General features: G+C 49.3%; 1 protein-coding gene across 3 annotated transcripts in view; it reads left to right on the top strand.

The window, feature by feature from the left end:
- MEGF8 (multiple EGF like domains 8) overlaps positions 1-18,099 on the top strand; it is a 51,576-nt gene that overhangs the window by 22,685 nt on the left and 10,792 nt on the right. For 2 of the 3 annotated variants that reach the window (XM_066638446.1, XM_066638448.1), the window contains 17 exons: positions 644-837; positions 924-1,134; positions 2,429-2,648; positions 4,108-4,240; positions 5,456-5,670; positions 6,949-7,059; positions 7,698-7,816; positions 8,318-8,522; positions 9,998-10,169; positions 10,705-10,868; positions 12,220-12,364; positions 13,566-13,800; positions 14,334-14,466; positions 14,876-15,086; positions 16,137-16,351; positions 16,854-17,061; positions 17,346-17,508. In XM_066638446.1, coding sequence (XP_066494543.1) covers positions 644-837; positions 924-1,134; positions 2,429-2,648; positions 4,108-4,240; positions 5,456-5,670; positions 6,949-7,059; positions 7,698-7,816; positions 8,318-8,522; positions 9,998-10,169; positions 10,705-10,868; positions 12,220-12,364; positions 13,566-13,800; positions 14,334-14,466; positions 14,876-15,086; positions 16,137-16,351; positions 16,854-17,061; positions 17,346-17,508 — 3,054 coding nt within the window. The remainder of the gene's footprint in view (positions 1-643; positions 838-923; positions 1,135-2,428; positions 2,649-4,107; positions 4,241-5,455; positions 5,671-6,948; positions 7,060-7,697; positions 7,817-8,317; positions 8,523-9,997; positions 10,170-10,704; positions 10,869-12,219; positions 12,365-13,565; positions 13,801-14,333; positions 14,467-14,875; positions 15,087-16,136; positions 16,352-16,853; positions 17,062-17,345; positions 17,509-18,099) is intronic. The other variant, XM_066638447.1, reaches the window with a different exon arrangement.

Here is an 18,099-nt window from a genome sequence, read left to right as displayed (position 1 = left end):
TATATGAGAATTAATTGGCTGCCTAGCTCTCCTGGTGCACTGATTCCTTCCCACTCCCAGGGCCTCCTTAACTGTACAAATATCTCCAGAATAGGCTTAAGTTTTACCTGAGGGCCTGCAAACTTTAATTGTTTTAACTGGTAGATTAATCAGCTAGAGCTGTAGTTGTGAAGGCCAGTTTTAATCAGTGGAACCAATATCTAAGGACATGCTTGTTTGTTATTATTTTAAGGTTTTTGTGACTCTGGTATGTTACTATTGTAGGGAAGGAACAAAAAATGGGAAAATGGCCTTTTCTCCTCACAATGAGTGGTAGCATTTGTTATTGAATTGTAAGTTGCCTCATTTTTCCTCCAGTCTCTCACAAACAGATTGAGATTTGGAAACTGATTACATTTAAATCAATGAGTGGATTTGTGATTTAAATTTAAGATGTGGATCACTGGCCTTTTCACGAATCAATCTACTAAAAATTATTTCATTGGTTGGTAGTACTGGTGTTGGATAACAGTTGTCAAGAGGTGTAGGTGGTTGGGCATGATAGCGTTGCCATGACAATAGGCCTAGCTGAGTCATGGCCCTACGGCTAACAACTGTGTGTCCCCTCTCTTTCTCGCTGTCTTCCCCCCTCCCCGTCCTTCAGCTGCTATGACGAATGTGCACATGGGGAGTGCAGCGGGGCTCCCAACTTCACCTGTGTGTGTGACTTAGGCTGGACCTCTGACAAGGTGGACACCAATGGAACCACTGGTGGGGTACAGTGCAATGTGGACTGCGGTTGCCACTTCCACAGCAGCTGCTCAGCCAGTGGACCCGGGGTTTGTGATGAGTGCCAGAGTGAGTCAAAGTCATTTCACTTTCCCTTCTCCCCTTCAGTTCCCTGCCTGCATTTCTCTCATGCTCCTTATCCTATCTGCACACAGACTGGACCTATGGTGACCGCTGCCACCTTTGCCGGCCAGGCAGCTATGGAAACGCCACACACCAGGGCGGCTGCCGGCAGTGCGCCTGCAATGGACATGGCCTGGAGGAGTTGGGCTATTGCCACGGTACCACAGGAACCTGTTACTGTGCCCTACCCACCGAGGGGCTGCACTGTGAGCGTTGCGCCCCTGGATACTATGGGGACCCCAGGTGAGAGAGTCTAATCACTGCAGCTGGGATTATGCACCCCCTGAATTATTGAATACTTCTTTACATGAACCTTAGGTGTATTGGAATATCAGGGAAATTCCTGATTTTTAGACAGAACTGCTTATTATTATTATCATTATTATTATTATTAATAATAACAATAACAATAACAACAACAACAGCAACAGGTATTTATATACCGCCTTTCTTGGTCTTTATTCAAGACTTTATTCAAGGCGGTTTACATAGGCAGGCTTTATTAAATCCCTTATTAAATAGGGATTTTTACAATTTCAAAGAAGGTTCTTTCTTTCAAGAACGACTACATTCAGGTGTTTCATTCCGATCTGGTAGTACCGATCTTCACATTCTGGCCTCCATCCTCCCACGCTCAGAGCAGATGGAATTGCTTGGCTTCAGCTTGTCAGCTGCTCCAAGGTCGCACGGTGCCAGTGGCCTCGAACTGGCGACCTTGTGGATGTTATCTTCAGGCAGACGGAGGCTCTACCCTCTAGACCAGACCTCCTGCCCATAATAATAATTATTATTTTATTAATTTGTACCCCACCTTTTTGCCCAACGGGCACACAAGGCGGCTTACATCATTTAAAAAAAATACAACATTAAAAACAATTAACAACAATTTACATAATTAAAAAAATATAAAAACAAACAAAACCCGTGGATTTTCATAAAAGCAAGAACGCCAGCCAGCCTGTCAACAATTAAAAGCTTTTTGAAATAAAAAGGTCTTCAGTCCACGCCGAAACGTTAGCAACGAGGGAGCAGTTCTCAGTTCTAAGGGGAGGGTATTCCACAGTTCGGGGGCCACCACCGAGAAGGCCCAACTTAAACCAACTTGGGAAGGTCTGTCAAATTATTGTAAGTGCTAAATGAAACCAGAATGAATCAGCGTAATGTTTGGGATCATTTACCACTTGTCACATTTACATCACTCAGGTTTCCCTGCCCTCCCCATTCCAGATTATTGGTCACCACTGAAGGGGAGGGGACCAGCTTGCAATATGGTGAGATCACGAAATGGGTAAAAGATTCTAAACATCACGAATGAGAACAGGAAATTTGCATAATTTATACAGGTTGCAGAATCAAATCGTTCTTGGTACAGAATTTGGAGTGTCTTATAGAATTTTGTTCCTTCTTTATTTATTTTAAGTGCCAGCTTGCATACAGTCCTGCAGGGGAAATGCCCAAAGATGTGTTTTTGTCAGTAAGGAAAAATCATAGCTGTATTATATCCAATTTGTCCTGTTGATTTTTCCCCCCTCCCCAGAAATGAGGGCATTTGCTACCAAGAGTGTGTGGGCCGTTCCTTGCTCACCAACCTCTTTTCGTCTTCCTCACTGAGCTCTCAGAGGGCTGGGGGCCCCCCTCCAGGTGGGCTTTCTTACTGCGTTTGGGTATTGTCCACCAGTGACGACATGCAGCCCTGTCGGCCTGAGCAGACCTGCCCAACTATCACTCTCACTATCCAGCCAGATACACTCTGTATGGTGAGTATAGGCCAGTGATTTTCAAGGTGCTAAAATTGTCAAGGCACACTGTCGGTTTTTTGACAATTGACAAGGTGCACTGTGTCAGTGGGAGGTTCACATCCCCCAATGGCCCTACTGTTAAATAACCCTCCTCCAAACTCCTGCAGTGCACCTACAGACCATTTGTGGCGCACCTGTGTGCTGTGGCACATTGGTTGAAAATTGGTGGTGTAAGGGCAAGAGGAAGAGTGGACGGGCTTATGACTTTGGGCAAGAGATAAGCAGCCAAAGGCAAAAGCTTTGCAATTTAATTTGTGAATAAGGCCATCTGGGATGAGCCATTGTGTATTGGCCAAAAAGGGCATGACTACAGTTTCAGTGTGAAAACACTGATCTGGTATGAGATTTTTTTTTGCGTTTTTTGTTTAGAAGCAGTCTCCTTGTTGTGAAACAAAGCCTAGAAATGAGAAGGCAATTTTTATCTTACAAGCCTGATAGGCTTGGGAGAGTAGGGTGAGCTTCTTTTCCTTCAGCCCATGACCCACCCCCATTCTTTCATGTCTGGCAGTAATCCTCCTTGCTCCTTAGGGGAGGCTTACACAGATCTGGTGCTGGAGCCCAGGGACAGGCATTCCCCCCCCCCCCGTGTCGCACTGGCACTTTCCAATGTTGTGCTGCCTACAAGAAATGTGTCTAGCATGCAAGGCTGAACTCGCTCTTTCTCTCAGTAGCATTTGGGGACTGTCTCACTTGAGCGAACAGACTTTATTCCTTGGGCCTGGAATGCCTTGGGGAGATTCCTTTGCTTGTGGCTGTTCCAGCTGCAGTTTCCTTCCTCTTTTGACAGCTCACCCACAGATTCTCTGGGCTCCAGCTTTCATCTCCAGGAAGACTGCATGGCAGCTTTTGTTTTCACTCTGCCTATTAAGGAATCGGGCCAGCAGGCTTAAACAGCAAGTGTTTTGAAATTCAAAACAAAAATCTTCAGCGACTGCCTTCCTACTGTGACTTGCTGATTTAGGAGAAGGGGGGTGGGAAGAAAAGCCAGCCCACAGCTTGCTGTGATGGAGCTCTGTTAGTGCCTTGTTGCCTGGGAGTTAGGCAAGATCAAAACTGGGAGAGGTCAGTATGCTTCCAGTTGTCCATGTCCCCAAGTGTGGTCAAAGGGCATCCAATGCAGCCACTTTATTAAATCTAAGTAGGTCTAGATCTGGTTAGTGCCTGATGGGAGGCTGCTTAGGAGCCCTGGGTACAAATGAGTTACATGAAGGGAGAAAGGAAGAATAGAAATAGATAGAGCTGGTTGCACAAGCCTTGCCTCTTGGAGCAAGCAGGAGGACTAATAACCCACACCAGAGTTACTCTAGGGTATGATCTACCTACCAATGAAAAATGAAATCTTTTTCCCCCCATGAAAGCACAGTTCTGTACCCTTTGCCAATAACTCACACTGTCCCCCCTTGTGCTGTCTCCCTAGAATAACTACATCTATGCCTTTGATGGCCTGCCTGATTTCCTGGACACTGGCCTGATCCAGTTGGACCGCACTCTGATTGGGGCATTCTGCGGGCAGGGCTCTTCCCACCCCATCACTGTGGAGGCTGTATCAGGTAGGAAGGAAAAAAGCTGAAGAAGAAGGGGAAGATAAGAGTCTTGATGGGTGATGAGAACTTAACTGATTGTCTTGTTCAGTTGGATCAGTGGTCCATTCACAGCAGAGTTCTGGCTTGTGGCCATGGCTAGACAGATGCTATGAGGACTTCAGTCCCCTAGACAGTGAAAGACACAAAAGTCCAAGAACTCATTGAACCCTTTTAAAAAGTCATGTACATATTTATTTATTACGTTTTTATACCACCTTTCCTCCGAGGAGCTCAGAATAGCGTACACCAGTGTTTCTCAACAAGTGGTTCAGGTACCATCAGGGGTACTTGAGGTGGTGTCTGGTGGTACTGTGGGACTCCTGGACCCCTGTTTTGCTGGGTGTTGCATTTTGAGAGAGTGAACACATTTGTCACCTATCAGTGCAAGATGCTGTCCCCCTGTTGGCATCTCCTCCCACTTGCTCCCACAGATAGGGCTTGTGCAAATAAGGTTTAGACTTTCATCCTATCTGTGGTACGAGCTAACTGCAGGGGTTTTCAGAAGTTCTACCCTGAGGGAAACTTTTGCACATTGAAGGATCTTCTGTGGAGCCCCTGGATGACATACAGTGTCCATGGGTGTGCAGTTAGTTCATATATAACACTAGGGCAAGACATGTTCGGCCTCAGTGTTGTCCTTTGTGACTCCCCCCTCCCCCCGTGGCTATGCATTGAAGGGGGAGACTGGTAATTTTGGAGCGAAGTTCCCCTGTGCAAGCACCGAGTCATTACTCACCCCTGGGGTGCCACCGCTTCCATGACGCTGTCATGGCAGACTATAAGCTCGGTGGTTTGCCATTGCCCAGTCGTGTTACCTTTCCCCCAGCAAGTCGGGTACTCAATTTACCGACCTCAGAAGGATGGAAGTTTGAGTCGACCTCATGCCGACTACCTGAGATCTCAGCTTCTGCTTCTGTTGGGATCGAACTCAGGTCATGGGAAGAGTTCTTGGTTGCAGTACTGCGACCTGCCACACGAGGCTCTTCATTTTGGGACAAGCACTTGTTTAGTTTGATCCAGGAATATCTGAGAAGTTTCTGTAGAACCTCAGGGTTTCCTGGAAGAAAACAGTTTGAAACCCCCCTGCAGCCCACTGCAGTGTTTAAAGATTCTTTTTCTGGAGTTAGAAAGACTTTTTCCTCAGTGATCCTTCTCTGGTTCCCTCCCCAAATATCCTTGCAGGTCTGCTGGTGATTTACTATGAGGCCAATTCCAGCGAGGCCTCTGGCTTCAATGCCACCTACACGGTGCACCGCTGCCGACCCAGCTGCCACACCAACCAGGAGTGCCAGGAAGGGCGCTGCATCTGCAAGCCGAGCTACTCGGGGCCCGGCTGCCAGTTCCAGATCTGCCCGGGCAACTGCTCTGCCCATGCTGGGCAAGGGGTCTGCAACAGGGTGAGCCCCGCCTTCTTGTCGTGTCAGAAGAGGCAGCGTGTTTGAGAAAGATGAAGGGAATAAGTACAGTCTTGATTGGTATATGAAAAACCAACAAGCTATTGGGCTTTGCTCTGAGGGGCTAGAACAGGGGTGTCCAAAATTTTTGGCAGGAGGGCCACATTGTCTCTCTGACACTGTGTCGGGGGCTGGGGGAAAAAAGAATTAATTTACATTTAAAAGTTGAATAAATTTACATAAATTTACATAAACAAATATATTAAAGGAACTTATATGAATGAATGAAGGTCTTGCAATAGCTCAAGGCCTATAAAAGGCCTTGCACAAAGCAAGGCTGGCCTTTCCTTTGCTGCTGCTATGCATCACAGACGTGAAACAACAAGCAGTGGAGGGAGCCCTCATCCCATAGCTCATGCGAGAGATCAAACAGTCGCCCTCACAGAGAGAGCAGTTGTGTCGGGCCAGTGTGGGCTCCAACAAATCTCTGGAGAGCCAGAAGCTCATTGGAGACGGGGGGCTCCCTGAGGGCCGCATTGAGAGACCTCGAGGGCTGCAAGTGGCCCCAGGGCCGGGGTTTGGGCACCCCTGGGCTAGAAGCGGATGTAGGTGCTGGGTGGGAATATAGCAGGATGTAAGTGAGGGTGTTTGAATTCAGGCTGCTCACAGGACAGTGTCCAAATGGATCGACTCCGTTTTGTAAGTGGAGACAGCAACAGGCTGGGGTTGGGTATATCTTGCAGTTTTGCAGAAATTGGCACTCTTCACCGAACTGACCATCCTGAAGCCCTCAGATTTTATTTTTTAAAAGCAAGGTTCTAGCCCTTAAGACTGCAAAGACCGGGAGGGTGTCATCTCTCTCTAGCGGAGAAGACACTTCCACGTAAAATGTCCAGGTTCAGCTGTTCTGGTTGAAGGACTTCAAGTAGGCAAAGATCTCTGTTTAAGAGGTCTTGTGTATGCACTCTAGGAAAAGGTAGACAAGAAGGCTGCAGAGGGGTGAAGCCCCGGCAGGTGACAGGGACAGAACGCTATAGGATCCTGTTCTGGTTTCTCAAACCAGAAAGCAAAAGTGTTAGTTTGGTAATATTGTGTAGGTGGCAAGAACCACTTGCACTTGGAGTTCCTTACGCTGACCTTGGATGGTTTCTAGTGACCTTTCAGAGCTTTTGACTGATCAGGGTGATGGCAATGCAGAGCCAGTCCTGCTTCCTGTGATGTATATGATGACACTGATGTGCCTTCCTGTGTCTTTCCACCCTGTTTTGCTCCCCCACCCAGAGCCTGGGCCTTTGTGTCTGCATGGAGAAGTTTGCTGGTGCTGACTGCTCCATCCTGTTAGATGCTGGCAAGATTGTCTGGGAGACCTTGATTGACACCCAGTTGACTGCTGTGAGTGAAATTCCCCCTCCCCAGCTCTTATCTCTCTTCTCTGCAAGTTCCTTTTGAGATGAGAGTGGAGCAACTTCTGCTTCCTGATGTCTTCTGAATTCTGGCTGGATCTGAAAGGGTTAGCCTTTTTGTCAGTTGTTATCCAGATTCCTTTTGTAAGCTGCTGAATAAAGTGGTTGTGCAATTTTGGCATTAAGAATACACAGCAGTCCAGCACAAAAGAGTTTCAAGTGAAATGTTAACTGTCATTTATCTCATTGTTTTGAAATGGTTTCTCTGTTTTAAATTGGGTATTAGTCATTTGATTCTGTTGTCATTTTTCATCTCATCGGTGGCCCGGAGGGCACTTTGAGCCATGTGGTGGTTAATTTATGCACACCTGCCTTCCTAAGTCACTAAAGGGTGTGCTTCTCTGTGCAATGCCTGCCATGCAAATCTCCATGGGGTGGGCTCTTAAGAGTGCTGTTGGGACATCTAACCAGATTGCCCTCTGTACTGAGTGCCTCCTAGCTTGTCTGACCTGTTTACGAGTGGCTTGGGTAGCAGGAAGGCCCAGGGCAAGGGGATGCTCTGCAGCAGACCCACTGTAAAGCGAATGCTGGGGTGAATCTCACCATCCTTTGCACCTGTATTTCTAGGACACAGCCAGCCGGTTTCTTCACCGTCTGGGCCACACGATGGTAGAAGGACCAGACACCACACTTTGGATGTTTGGGGGCATGTCGCTGCGAGAGGGAATGCTGGGTAATGTGTACAGGTAAAACATATTCCCCTGCACAGCTGTCTTTCCATCATGCCAGTAGAGGGCACCGTAGGGTGAAGGAGCCACAGCTCAATGAGAGAACACTTGCTTTGCCTGCAGAAAGTCCCGGGTCTGATCTCTGTCGTCTCCAAGTAAGACTGTGGTAGAATATTGTCTGAAGCATGGGAAACCACAGCCTGTCAATGCAGGCTAGCAATTCTTCAACCTTTTTATCTCACCGCACACTGACAAAGCACTAAAATTGTCAGGGCACATCATTGGTTTTTTTGACAGTTGACAAGGGACACCATGCTGCTGGCAGGGGGCTCGCTTCCCCCAATGGCTCTACTAATAAACAACCTTCCCCAAAACTCCTGTGGCACGCCTGCAGACCATTTGCGGCACACTAACGTGCTGTGGCACACTGGTTGAAATTTCCTGGTTTGGACTAATACTGAGCCAGACAGACCAACAGCCTGATTGGATCTCAGGCATCTTTGTATGTTTTCTCCACAGATACTCCATCGCTGAGCGTCGCTGGACCCAGATGCTGGCAGGAACAGAAGACAGAGGCCCCGGGCCCAATCCCCGCTACTTCCACGCTGCTGCCTACATTCCCTCCTGCAAGGCCATGTATATGCTTGGTGGGCTGACAGCGGATGGGGTGGCCAACGACTTCTGGCTGCTCAATCTCACCACCTTGCAGTGGAGACTTGTGCAGGTATTATTGTATTGGCAACCTTCAGTCTCGAAAGACTATGGTATCACGCTTTGAAAGGTGGTTCTGGCACAGCGTCTAGTGTGGCTGAAAAGGCCAATCCGGGAGTGACAATCCCTTCCACACCGGGAGCAAGTGCAGTCTGTCCCTGGTCTGTCTCCCTGGCTATGGGCCTTCCTTCTTTGCCTCTTTGCCTCAGACTGCTGGCAAAGTGTCTCTTCAAACTGGGAAAGGCCATGCTGCACAGCCTGCCTCCAAGCGGGCTGCTCAGAGGCCAGGGTTTCCCACTTGTTGAGGTCCATCCCTAAGGCCTTCAGATCCCTCTTGCAGATGTCCTTGTATCGCAGCTGTGGTCTACCTGTAGGGCGCTTTCCTTGCACGAGTTCTCCATAGAGGAGATCCTTTGGGATCCGGCCATCATCCATTCTCACGACATGACCAAGCCAACGCAGGTGTGCAGGTAACACCTTGCTTAAACCTTGTGAGCCACTGGTGGGTTCCTGTTAACCCAGGAGCTGGAGGCTGCATGTCCATCACATCCAGCTTTCTGTTTCCAACACCCACCAGTTGGATGCTTCTTGGAAGCTCCTAAGCTCATCTTGTTTGTCTCCAGCATCTGGTGCTCGGGAAAAATGCTGCCTCTGAATGTGACTCTCGTGGCCAATTTAACTAATAGCTATTGAGTGCTAGCTGAGATCCAGTATTCAGAGAGAACAAAGTATCCCCACATGCTGCTCATAATTTTATAAACCTCTGTTAACAACCCATCTCCCTCTTTTAATTGCTTATTCTCCTTCTGTTGTTGTGGCAGCTCTAATCATTAACGGTCAATGCAGAAAACTGCTGTTTATATGTTTTTAATATTCCATTTATATACCACCTTTCTTCTGCGCTGAAGCTCAAGCCACATATGTACAAGGGTTTTCCAGCCAGTCTCCCACTTCACGGGCCCAGAGCTTAGTTTTAGCACGTTGGCTGCCTCATGTGCCTTCAGGTCAGATCCTGCCCCCCCCCAATCTGGTAACTTGCCACAGGGTGCAGGCGTAACCACAGAGTAAGTTGGTAGTTTGTGTCATCCTGTTAAGTGCTGAGGAGCTTGTAAATGCACAGCCACACTTGATCAGGAATGTGGGGGTGTCAGTAATAAGTTCCTTCTTGGCAATGGCTGCTGTGACTTCTTGAGTAAGTAGGCACGGGGAGTGTTCTAGAGTTGACTCCCCCTCCAAGAAAACGTTGGGATGAATTTAACCTTCATGTGCACCTGTATTTCCAGAATGTAACAAGCTGGGTTTTTCACCATTTGGGCCATACTGGGGCTTGCTCACCCTAAATAAATCTAGATGGGAAGACCAAATTCTACCAATGTCGCTGCAATTAAATGAAAGGAGAGAGCACTGTCGCTCAGCTCAGCTCCCCACTTCTCTTCTGAAACATTCTGGGTTCTGACAGACATCCTCTTGCTTTCCTGACCACCCCAGGATCCCCTGGTTCCAGCTGTGGCAGGGCACACGCTCACAGCCCGGCGGGGCTCTTCGTTGCTCCTCATTGGTGGCTACTCCCCTGAGAATGGCTTCAACAAGAAACTACTGGAATATAATGTGGCATCAGAGTGTTGGCATGCTGGAAACCAGGCTGGAACTCCTCCAACAGGTATAGGCTCCAAGGGTGACTGTAGAACCAGAATGTATATTGGAAGAGACCTTGTGTTATTGACCCCCTTGCAAGTGTTCTTGGAAAGGTCACACACAGTCTCTTTACTTCAGGGGTGCTCACACTTTTTTGGCTCGAGAGCTACTTTGAAACCCAGCAAGGCCCGGAGATCTACCAGAGTTTTTTTTTACAATGTTCGTGCCATCATAACATATAACATTTATGTGTACAATGTATGTTGGTGTACCTTGAGCCCCACTGAGTATAACAGGACTTACTCCTGAGTAGACATGCCTAGGATTAGGCTGTGAGGCTGCAATCCTAGCCACACTTACCTGGGAGTAAGCCCCATTGAGTACAATGGGCCTTACTCCTGGCGTTTCCTCCCAGAGGCACCTGAAAGGGGGGGGAGTCGGCACTCCGCGATCTACTCATTTTGCCTCGCGATCTACTGGTAGATCGCGATCCACCTATTGAGCACCCCTGCTTTACTTGGACTACATGATATTACTGCTGCTGTTATTTTCCTCTCCAGGTCTATATGGGCACTCAGCTGTGTACCACGAGGGCACAGATGCCATCTATGTCTTTGGTGGCCACCGCTTCCATGTGGAGATGGTTTCAGCTTCTCCAGAGCTCTACAGCCTTTACTACCCAAACCTGACCTGGAGTCTGCTGGCCCCATCTCAGGGGCCAAAGGTGAGAGATGGTCAGGGCAAGGTGAACACTCCTGCTTAGTAAGAATAGTTTACTAATCAGACTGGAAGCTCTTGGTGTGGAATTACTGGAAAATTTCCCAGGGTAAGAGTTTGCCCGTCTTGGTTCTGCAGTCCCAGAGTGCCCTGCAGCTTAGGACATGGCGATTGGTTCCCTGAGCACAAGGTTGTCTGAAAACAATGCAGGAGACCTCTATCTTCCTAGCAACGGGGAAATGTAGGATACCATAACCTGACCTAAGAACAGGTTGGCAGTGAAAAGAACAGTCTAAAGCAGTGATTTTCAACCTTTCTCAGCTTGTCGCACACTGACGAGGCACTTAAAATGGTCAAGGCACACCATCCATTTTTGACAATTGACAAGGCACGCTGTGCTGCTCGCGGGAGGCTCACACCACCCAATGGCCCTACTAATAAATGACCCTCTCTCAAATTCCCACAGCACACCTGGGGCCATTCGCAGCACACCAATGTGCCGTGGCATACTGGTTGAAAATGGTTGGTCTAAAGGTTTCTTGCACAGAACAGAACGAGCTGGATGACAGTGAGACAGGGTGTCGGCATGTCTTTTCTGTTTGCGGTTCTTCAGAGCTGTCTGCAGCCCTTAATGGCAACCATAACACCTTTTTTTGCCCTGTGACAGGGCCATCTTTGGGGAAGGGCTCCAGAGCATGGTTTTGTCATTCCTTTGCCTGTTTGTTTAATCCAGCTCTGACTGTGGGTGTTGCTCTTAGAGGCGTTTCTGGAAATCTGATCTTGACACATGTTTGCTCAAGCCCCACAGGGTTCATTGAGTCTTTCTTCCAGGTAAATTGGTTTAGGACTGCAGCCTTAATCCTGCTCTCCCATTTCCTCGTTGTGATTCATGGCAGTGCGCTGACCTGTGTGTTAGGCACGTGAACTGTGTGTTTCTGTTTTAATTGCTGTTCTCGTATTGCAGCTTATACTGCAAGTCAATCTGAGAGTTTGGATGAGGCCCCAAAGCAGGGGAAAAGGGAACGAAGTAGATGGATAGATGCTCACATGCCTGTTCTCTTACTAATGCCTGGGGTGTTTGAAAATGATTTTATTTTTTTGCAGATTTCGTGATTTGGAAAAAAAATAATAATAAAAATGTAGAAATTGGTGGTGTTTGTTTTTATTCCAAGTTCTCATTTTCATTATTTTTAAATACTTTAAAAGTGTACTAGGTAATACAGCGTCAGCAAATGCAGCCGCAGTATTATTTCTAACTGGAAAAGTAGTCTTAATTCCCACCAAAATGTGATGTTTTGTGTTTTTAACAAAAACAAGCACCTCTAGCGATGCCTTTCCTCTCCCTGTTTCTCCTACAGCCACTGGCTCACTTCTTCCATGTGGCTGCAGTGCTCAAGGACACCATGGTGGTGATCGGGGGGCGCACCGAGCGGGAGAATTTCACCAACCACCTTTTTTTCTACCAGTTGAACTGCAACACCTGGATCCTCCCCAATAGCACAGGTAAAGGCCAAGCTGGATATTGCCAGATATTGGGACAGAATTCAGCATCCTGAGTACTTCATCTCACAGGTTTTTTTTTTGGGGGGGGGGGGTGAATTTTAACCTAGATCGAAATTTCTTGACCCTTCTCAGAACTTGCAGTAGCAGGACATATTATTTCCTCATCAAACAAAGTGGCTTGCAAACATAAATTGTTTAAGGCAAATCTGTTTCATTTGCATTGTACTTATACAAGTCGCAGAATTTTTTTCTTGGTGCAGAATCTGTATTCTCATTGATTTTGTTTGGTTGCTGTAGATCCCTTAAGCCCCTACAATAGCCATTACTAGAACCCCTGCTAATTGGGTAAGAGGCACTTTTTCAAGTGGGTGCTCCTTTTTTTAGCAGGGGGAGAGTAACTGGCCCACCTCACCCCAGCAGTGTCTGTTCTAGTGGCTGTCTGCTGGTATTCTTTTGCATCTTTTTAGATTGTGAGCCCTTTTGGGACAGGGAGCCATTTAGTTATTTGACTTTTCTCTGTAAACCGCTTTGTGAACTTTAGTTGAAAAGCGGTATATAAATACTACTACTAATAAAATAATAATAATTATTACCTTCTATACTGGCTCTTCTCCAGGTGTGTTCCAGTGCGGCTATAAATCTGGCCAGTTTTCTAACCCTGGTTAGGTTATAAGGAGTGCTTTCAAGCTCAGTCTCCTCCCCACTTCCCCTTCCCTTCCTTTCAACTTGGCTAGTTTTCCATCTGTGCTGATGTTTTTGCGAATCTGTGGTTGCAATCTGTCATTTGTCATTAGCTATGGTTAAGGGAAATACCAGCACAGATGTAAAACTAATCATACTGGGCAAGGGAAAATGCCTTTACAAGGTGGAGTGGAAGAATGTATGGGTGCTTCCAATTGCCTGACCATTTATAGGAGATTGGGCAATGTTACATTTGCATTGGTTGTAGAAATGATTTTTCATTAGCGCAGTAGATTATAGGAGCAGACTGTTCCCAGAACTCCTTTCTTTGTCTTGTTGACTGCACCTTCTGTGACCAGGCTTGCTTCTGAAAGGATGCTGTTTCTTTCCTTGTTCTGACTGGGCGAGGGCAATTGTGGACCTAGAGCAGGAGTTCTTTCCCCTTAAGAAAACACACCCGTTGCTATCTGCTGCTGTTCCGTTTTTCTAAACTCCACCTCTTTCCTTTCTCCCTCTCCAGCAGAAGCAGTGGTCGGCAAGCCCATAAGGGAGTCCATTGCACACGCCGTGGCTGCTGTCGGAGGCCGCATCTACCTCTCAGGCGGCTTCAATGGAGTGGCGCTGGGGCGCATGGCGGCCCTGTCTGTGCCCTCTGACCCCTGCCTCATCTTCCCCAGCCAGGAAGCCTGCAACAGCTCCAGTGCCAGCTGTGTCTGGTGCCGAGCCAGCTGTCTCTCTGCCGATGCTGCTGAGAGGTGAGAGCAAGTGGGGGGTGACAGGGCCATGGAGATGGATGGAGTAACTGTGTTTAGGAAATGGGGAGATGCTGTGGTTATCTGGTATGTGTGTATTGGGGGTTATCACTGTTGGGGGGAAGAATAGGTCCGTCTTCACGGTTTCAAAGAACTGACACCCTTAGGGCCCAATCCTAACCAATTTTCCAGCACGGAGGTAAGGGCAATGCACCTCCAAGGTAAGGGAACAAACATTGCCTTACCTTGAGGAGGCCTCCGTGACTGCTCTCCTAACTGCAGGATAGAGCATATGCCCCACTGGCACAGATACACCAGTGCTGGAAAGTTGGTTAGGATTGTGTCATCAGATCCTCTGAGAAGGATGTAAGTATCTTCTTGTCTTGTGTGCTCCCAGAGGCATCTGGTGGGCCACTGTGAGATACAGGAAGCTGGACTAGACAGGCCTTTGGCCTGCTCCAGCAGGTCTCATCTTGTTAAAGCTACTCTGATTCCTGCAAACGCCCATTCCAACCGTTCTTCTTTCCTGCCTGCAGGTTGGGCTGTTCCTTTGGTGGGGTCTCCTGCTTCCCCACCCCCAGGTCTGCAGAGGAGTGCCGTCGCCTTAGAACTTGCAGCGAGTGCCTTGCCCAGCACCCCCGGGCCATGGCCCACAGCTTGGGTATCCCAGTGAGTAACAGCCAACCCAGGGATGGGCCTGGTTAGTAACCCCTTGCATGCCAAATGGGACAAGGGAGAAGGAAAAATGAGAGAAGGGGTTGGAAAATGATTAACATGTAGCTTTGTAAGGAACCCCAAGATCATCAGATCGAACTCCCAGACCCTAATTTCAGACCCTAGGGAACTCCTAGGGAACAATTGGGGCTCCTAGAGACCAGCCCCAAAGCAACTTGGACCGCAGTGAATACAAAAAGGTTCTTTACAGAGTAAATGTACCTGTTGATTTAAGCCAGTGAAGCCGTGGAGGGAGTGTGGAAGAAGCAGACATTCCTAGTGCCAGCAGGTTGAATTTTGGACCTATGAGCTACCAGGCCCCAAGAAAAATGTGTTGACTTTTGGTTTTCGCACCTCCCCCCAGACCTTACCGCAGTGTAAATGGTGCACCAACTGCCCCGAGGGGGCCTGCATTGGCAGTACCGGCAGCTGCACCTCTGAGAATGACTGCCGCATCAACCAGCGGGAGATCTTTGTGGCCAGCAATTGCTCCGAGATCTCATGTGAGGCCTCCGATTGCGCCAAGTGTACTGCCTCTGGGAAGTGCATGTGGACACGGCAGTTCAAACGCACTGGTGAGGGACAGGTGGGCCTGGTGGGCTCAGGGAAAAGCTGGGATGTTGTTGGGGGGGGAAGGGGGTGCACAGAAGGCGGAAGGTGGGGGAAGCTTATGGAAAGGAGGTGTGGAAAGGCAAATGAGAGCTGTTGGGGCACAGAGAAGAAAAGCAGTTGGGCAGCAGTTTCCAAACTTACCATGGTCATGTTGCCCAGCGGTCATAGCAGAGCCATTGCCCGGTTCTCCTGGATGCGGCCATCTTCATCTTGCCTGACTCAAGATGGTGGCACCCGGGACAGCTGATAAGAGGCCACTGGGAGCATCCTGCAGCATCCCAGCGCAAGGACACCATGGCGCACAGTTTGGGAACCACTGCCCTTGGGCAGTGGGTGACTACTGAGGAAGGAAATAATGTAGCCTCTGATTGCCAGATGCAGGGGAGGGCACCGGGACGCAGATTGTGTCTGTTGTCTGGTGTGCTCCCTGGGGCATTTGGTGGGCCGCTGTGAGATACAGGAAGCTGGACTAGATGGGCCTATGGCCTGATCCAGTGGGGCTGTTCTTATGTTCTTAACTACAATTCCCAGAAAGCCTTGCAGGTCTCTTGTTATCTGGTGTGCTCCCTGGGTCATTTGGTGGGCCACTGTGAGATACAGGAAGCTGGACTAGATGGGCCTTTGGCCTGATCCAGCAAGATGTTCTTATGGAGCTGCTGCCTCACTGATTGGGCTGTTGATTCACCTACCCAGTGAGATCTACTCTGATTAACAGCTGCTCCCCAGCTGCTCCCCCATCGCCTGTTCCTTTTGAACTGGGGGATCTTCTGTTAGTAAAATGTGGGGTCTCTACCGCTGAGCTGCAGCCCTTTTCTCATTCATGAAAGTGGGGCTTGCCCAGGAGTTCTTCCCGGCGGATTGTGCCCCAAGTGTCGGATCTCCCTGTCCTCGCACTCCACTGCCCTTAACAGTACAAAAAACTGCCCCCGTTCACCTTGCTTCGTATTAGGGCCACCTCTGGGGAAAAGAGAGGCTGAATCTTGGCTTTTGCTCCTTTCTGCCCCAATGCCCAGGGGAGACACGGCGCATCCTTAGCGTGCAGCCCACATACGACTGGACCTGCTTCAGCCACTCGCTCCTCAACGTCTCCCCGATGCCTGTGGAGTCTTCCCCGCCCCTAGCCTGTCCCACACCGTGCCACAACCACAGCACCTGCAGCGAGTGCCTCAGCTCCAAGGGGGCAGACGGGGGTTGGCAGCAATGCGTCTGGAGTATCAGTTTGCAGCAGGTAATTTCCTGGTCTGGAGTGGCAGGAAGGCTGTGAGTGGGAAGGGCCAGACCAGTGGGCAGTAGGGAAGAGGCTGTCTGCCTAGCACTATGGGCAACCCCATATACAGGCAGGGTTCTGTGGCTCCATGGTCTGGGATCTAAGCTCTGTTTCTTTTTAGCTGTAGCAGATTCTTCTTTGGTGCCCTTAGAGAGGTTACTCCAGTGGGTGGGGCTAATGCAAAATGGCTGTAGGACTGTTTTGTCCCTTGTGGACCACACTGGAGGAGTACCTGCCCTCTGCCAGCTAATGGTTCGACTCTGCCCTCGGGTGGTCGGGCAAGTTGTGGCGGAAATATTAAATGAGGACCCAAATAACCAGCCCATGCAGCTGTGGAAATGACGCTTCAGACACGTGAGCAGTGCCAGTTCGCTTTGCGCAAATCATTCAGATCTGTATGGAGAGTGGGTCAGTGCTGGTCAGTGGGTCTGACGTACCCCCCCTTTCCTTTATCTTTCTGCAGTGCATGAGCCCCACTTACCTGCCCATGCGCTGTGCGGCGGGGATGTGCGGCCGGGTGCTGAGTGGGTCGGAAAGCTGCGCCCCGTCCTGCTCACATTTCCAGCAATGCGCCCTCTGCATTCAGCAGCCTCGCTGTGGCTGGTGTGGCCTCCGCGGAGAGAATGGCAAAGGGCGCTGCATGGAGGGCGGGAGGAGCGGCCCTCACCATGGTAGGTACTGAGCAAAGCCTGGGGTTTCGGTGGCATCTTCTCCAGGGAGGTATTGAGGGGTGTGGAGAGCATGGAACAGGCTGTAGAAAGTTGGCTTTGGATTCCGCTAGCGTTTTACACCTCTGGCCAAGTTTTGAACATGAGAGCCACCTTTTTACCCAAGGGAGGTAGTAGAGAATTGCAGCACAAGGGAATGGCTTCACAGGTGTCTCTGTGCTGTGGTTCTGTGCCTGGTATGGAGTTGGAGCAGCTCACAGTTTCCTGTCCTCCTCGCACCCTTGCAGGGCTAACACAGTCGTGTGGCATAGAGGCAAACTGGGCCTTCATGTCCTGCCCTCCGGAGAACGAGTGCCTGAATGGGCACCATGACTGTAACGAGACACAGAATTGCAACGACTTACCTCACGGCTACAAGTGCACCTGCAAGAATGGATATACGCTGGACAAGTGAGTGCTGGGGCAGGCATGGAGGTCACAGTGGGCTGGCTGTGTGGAACAGCAGGTCAAATGCCTTTGGTCCAGTTTGCAGAGCCCCTGTGGCTGGAATCTTGGGAGGCGCAAAATGGGACTCTCCTGTTACTTAACCCTGGGTGACAGTTTTAGGTTAGTTCTGAGGAAGGGTCCGAACAGAGTCAAACCACAATACCATCCACTGGTGGCATAGCTGGAGGGGGGGCAGAGCACCCAGTCTGGCAGGGAGCGGGCAAGCTGCCCCTCCCTTCGGAGCCATTCCCGGCGTGGGGAGCAAAACGGAGCCGTATGGAATGGCTCTGAAGGGAGGGGCCGCTTGCCCGCTGTGCTGAGGCTCCCTGCCAGACTGGGTACTCTGCCCCCCTCCAGCTATGCCACCACCATCCACATTGGTGTTCAACTGCAGTCAGGCAGTGGAAAACCAAATTATATTACCTGACCAAGTTATACTGTGATATGAGACGAGTCTGACACTGCTGCCTATTGGCTATACTCTCCCTAATACTGGTAGTACTACTCCATGGTAGGGAGTATTTACAGGGGTACAATAAACAAGTGTTCCTTTAA

The sequence above is a fragment of the Tiliqua scincoides genome, chromosome 10 (genome assembly GCF_035046505.1).
Source record: "Tiliqua scincoides isolate rTilSci1 chromosome 10, rTilSci1.hap2, whole genome shotgun sequence".
In the NCBI taxonomy this organism is placed as follows: Eukaryota; Metazoa; Chordata; class Lepidosauria; order Squamata; family Scincidae; genus Tiliqua; species Tiliqua scincoides.
The sequence above is the reverse complement of the archived record's forward strand: the minus strand, read 5'-3'. Positions and strand labels throughout refer to the sequence as shown.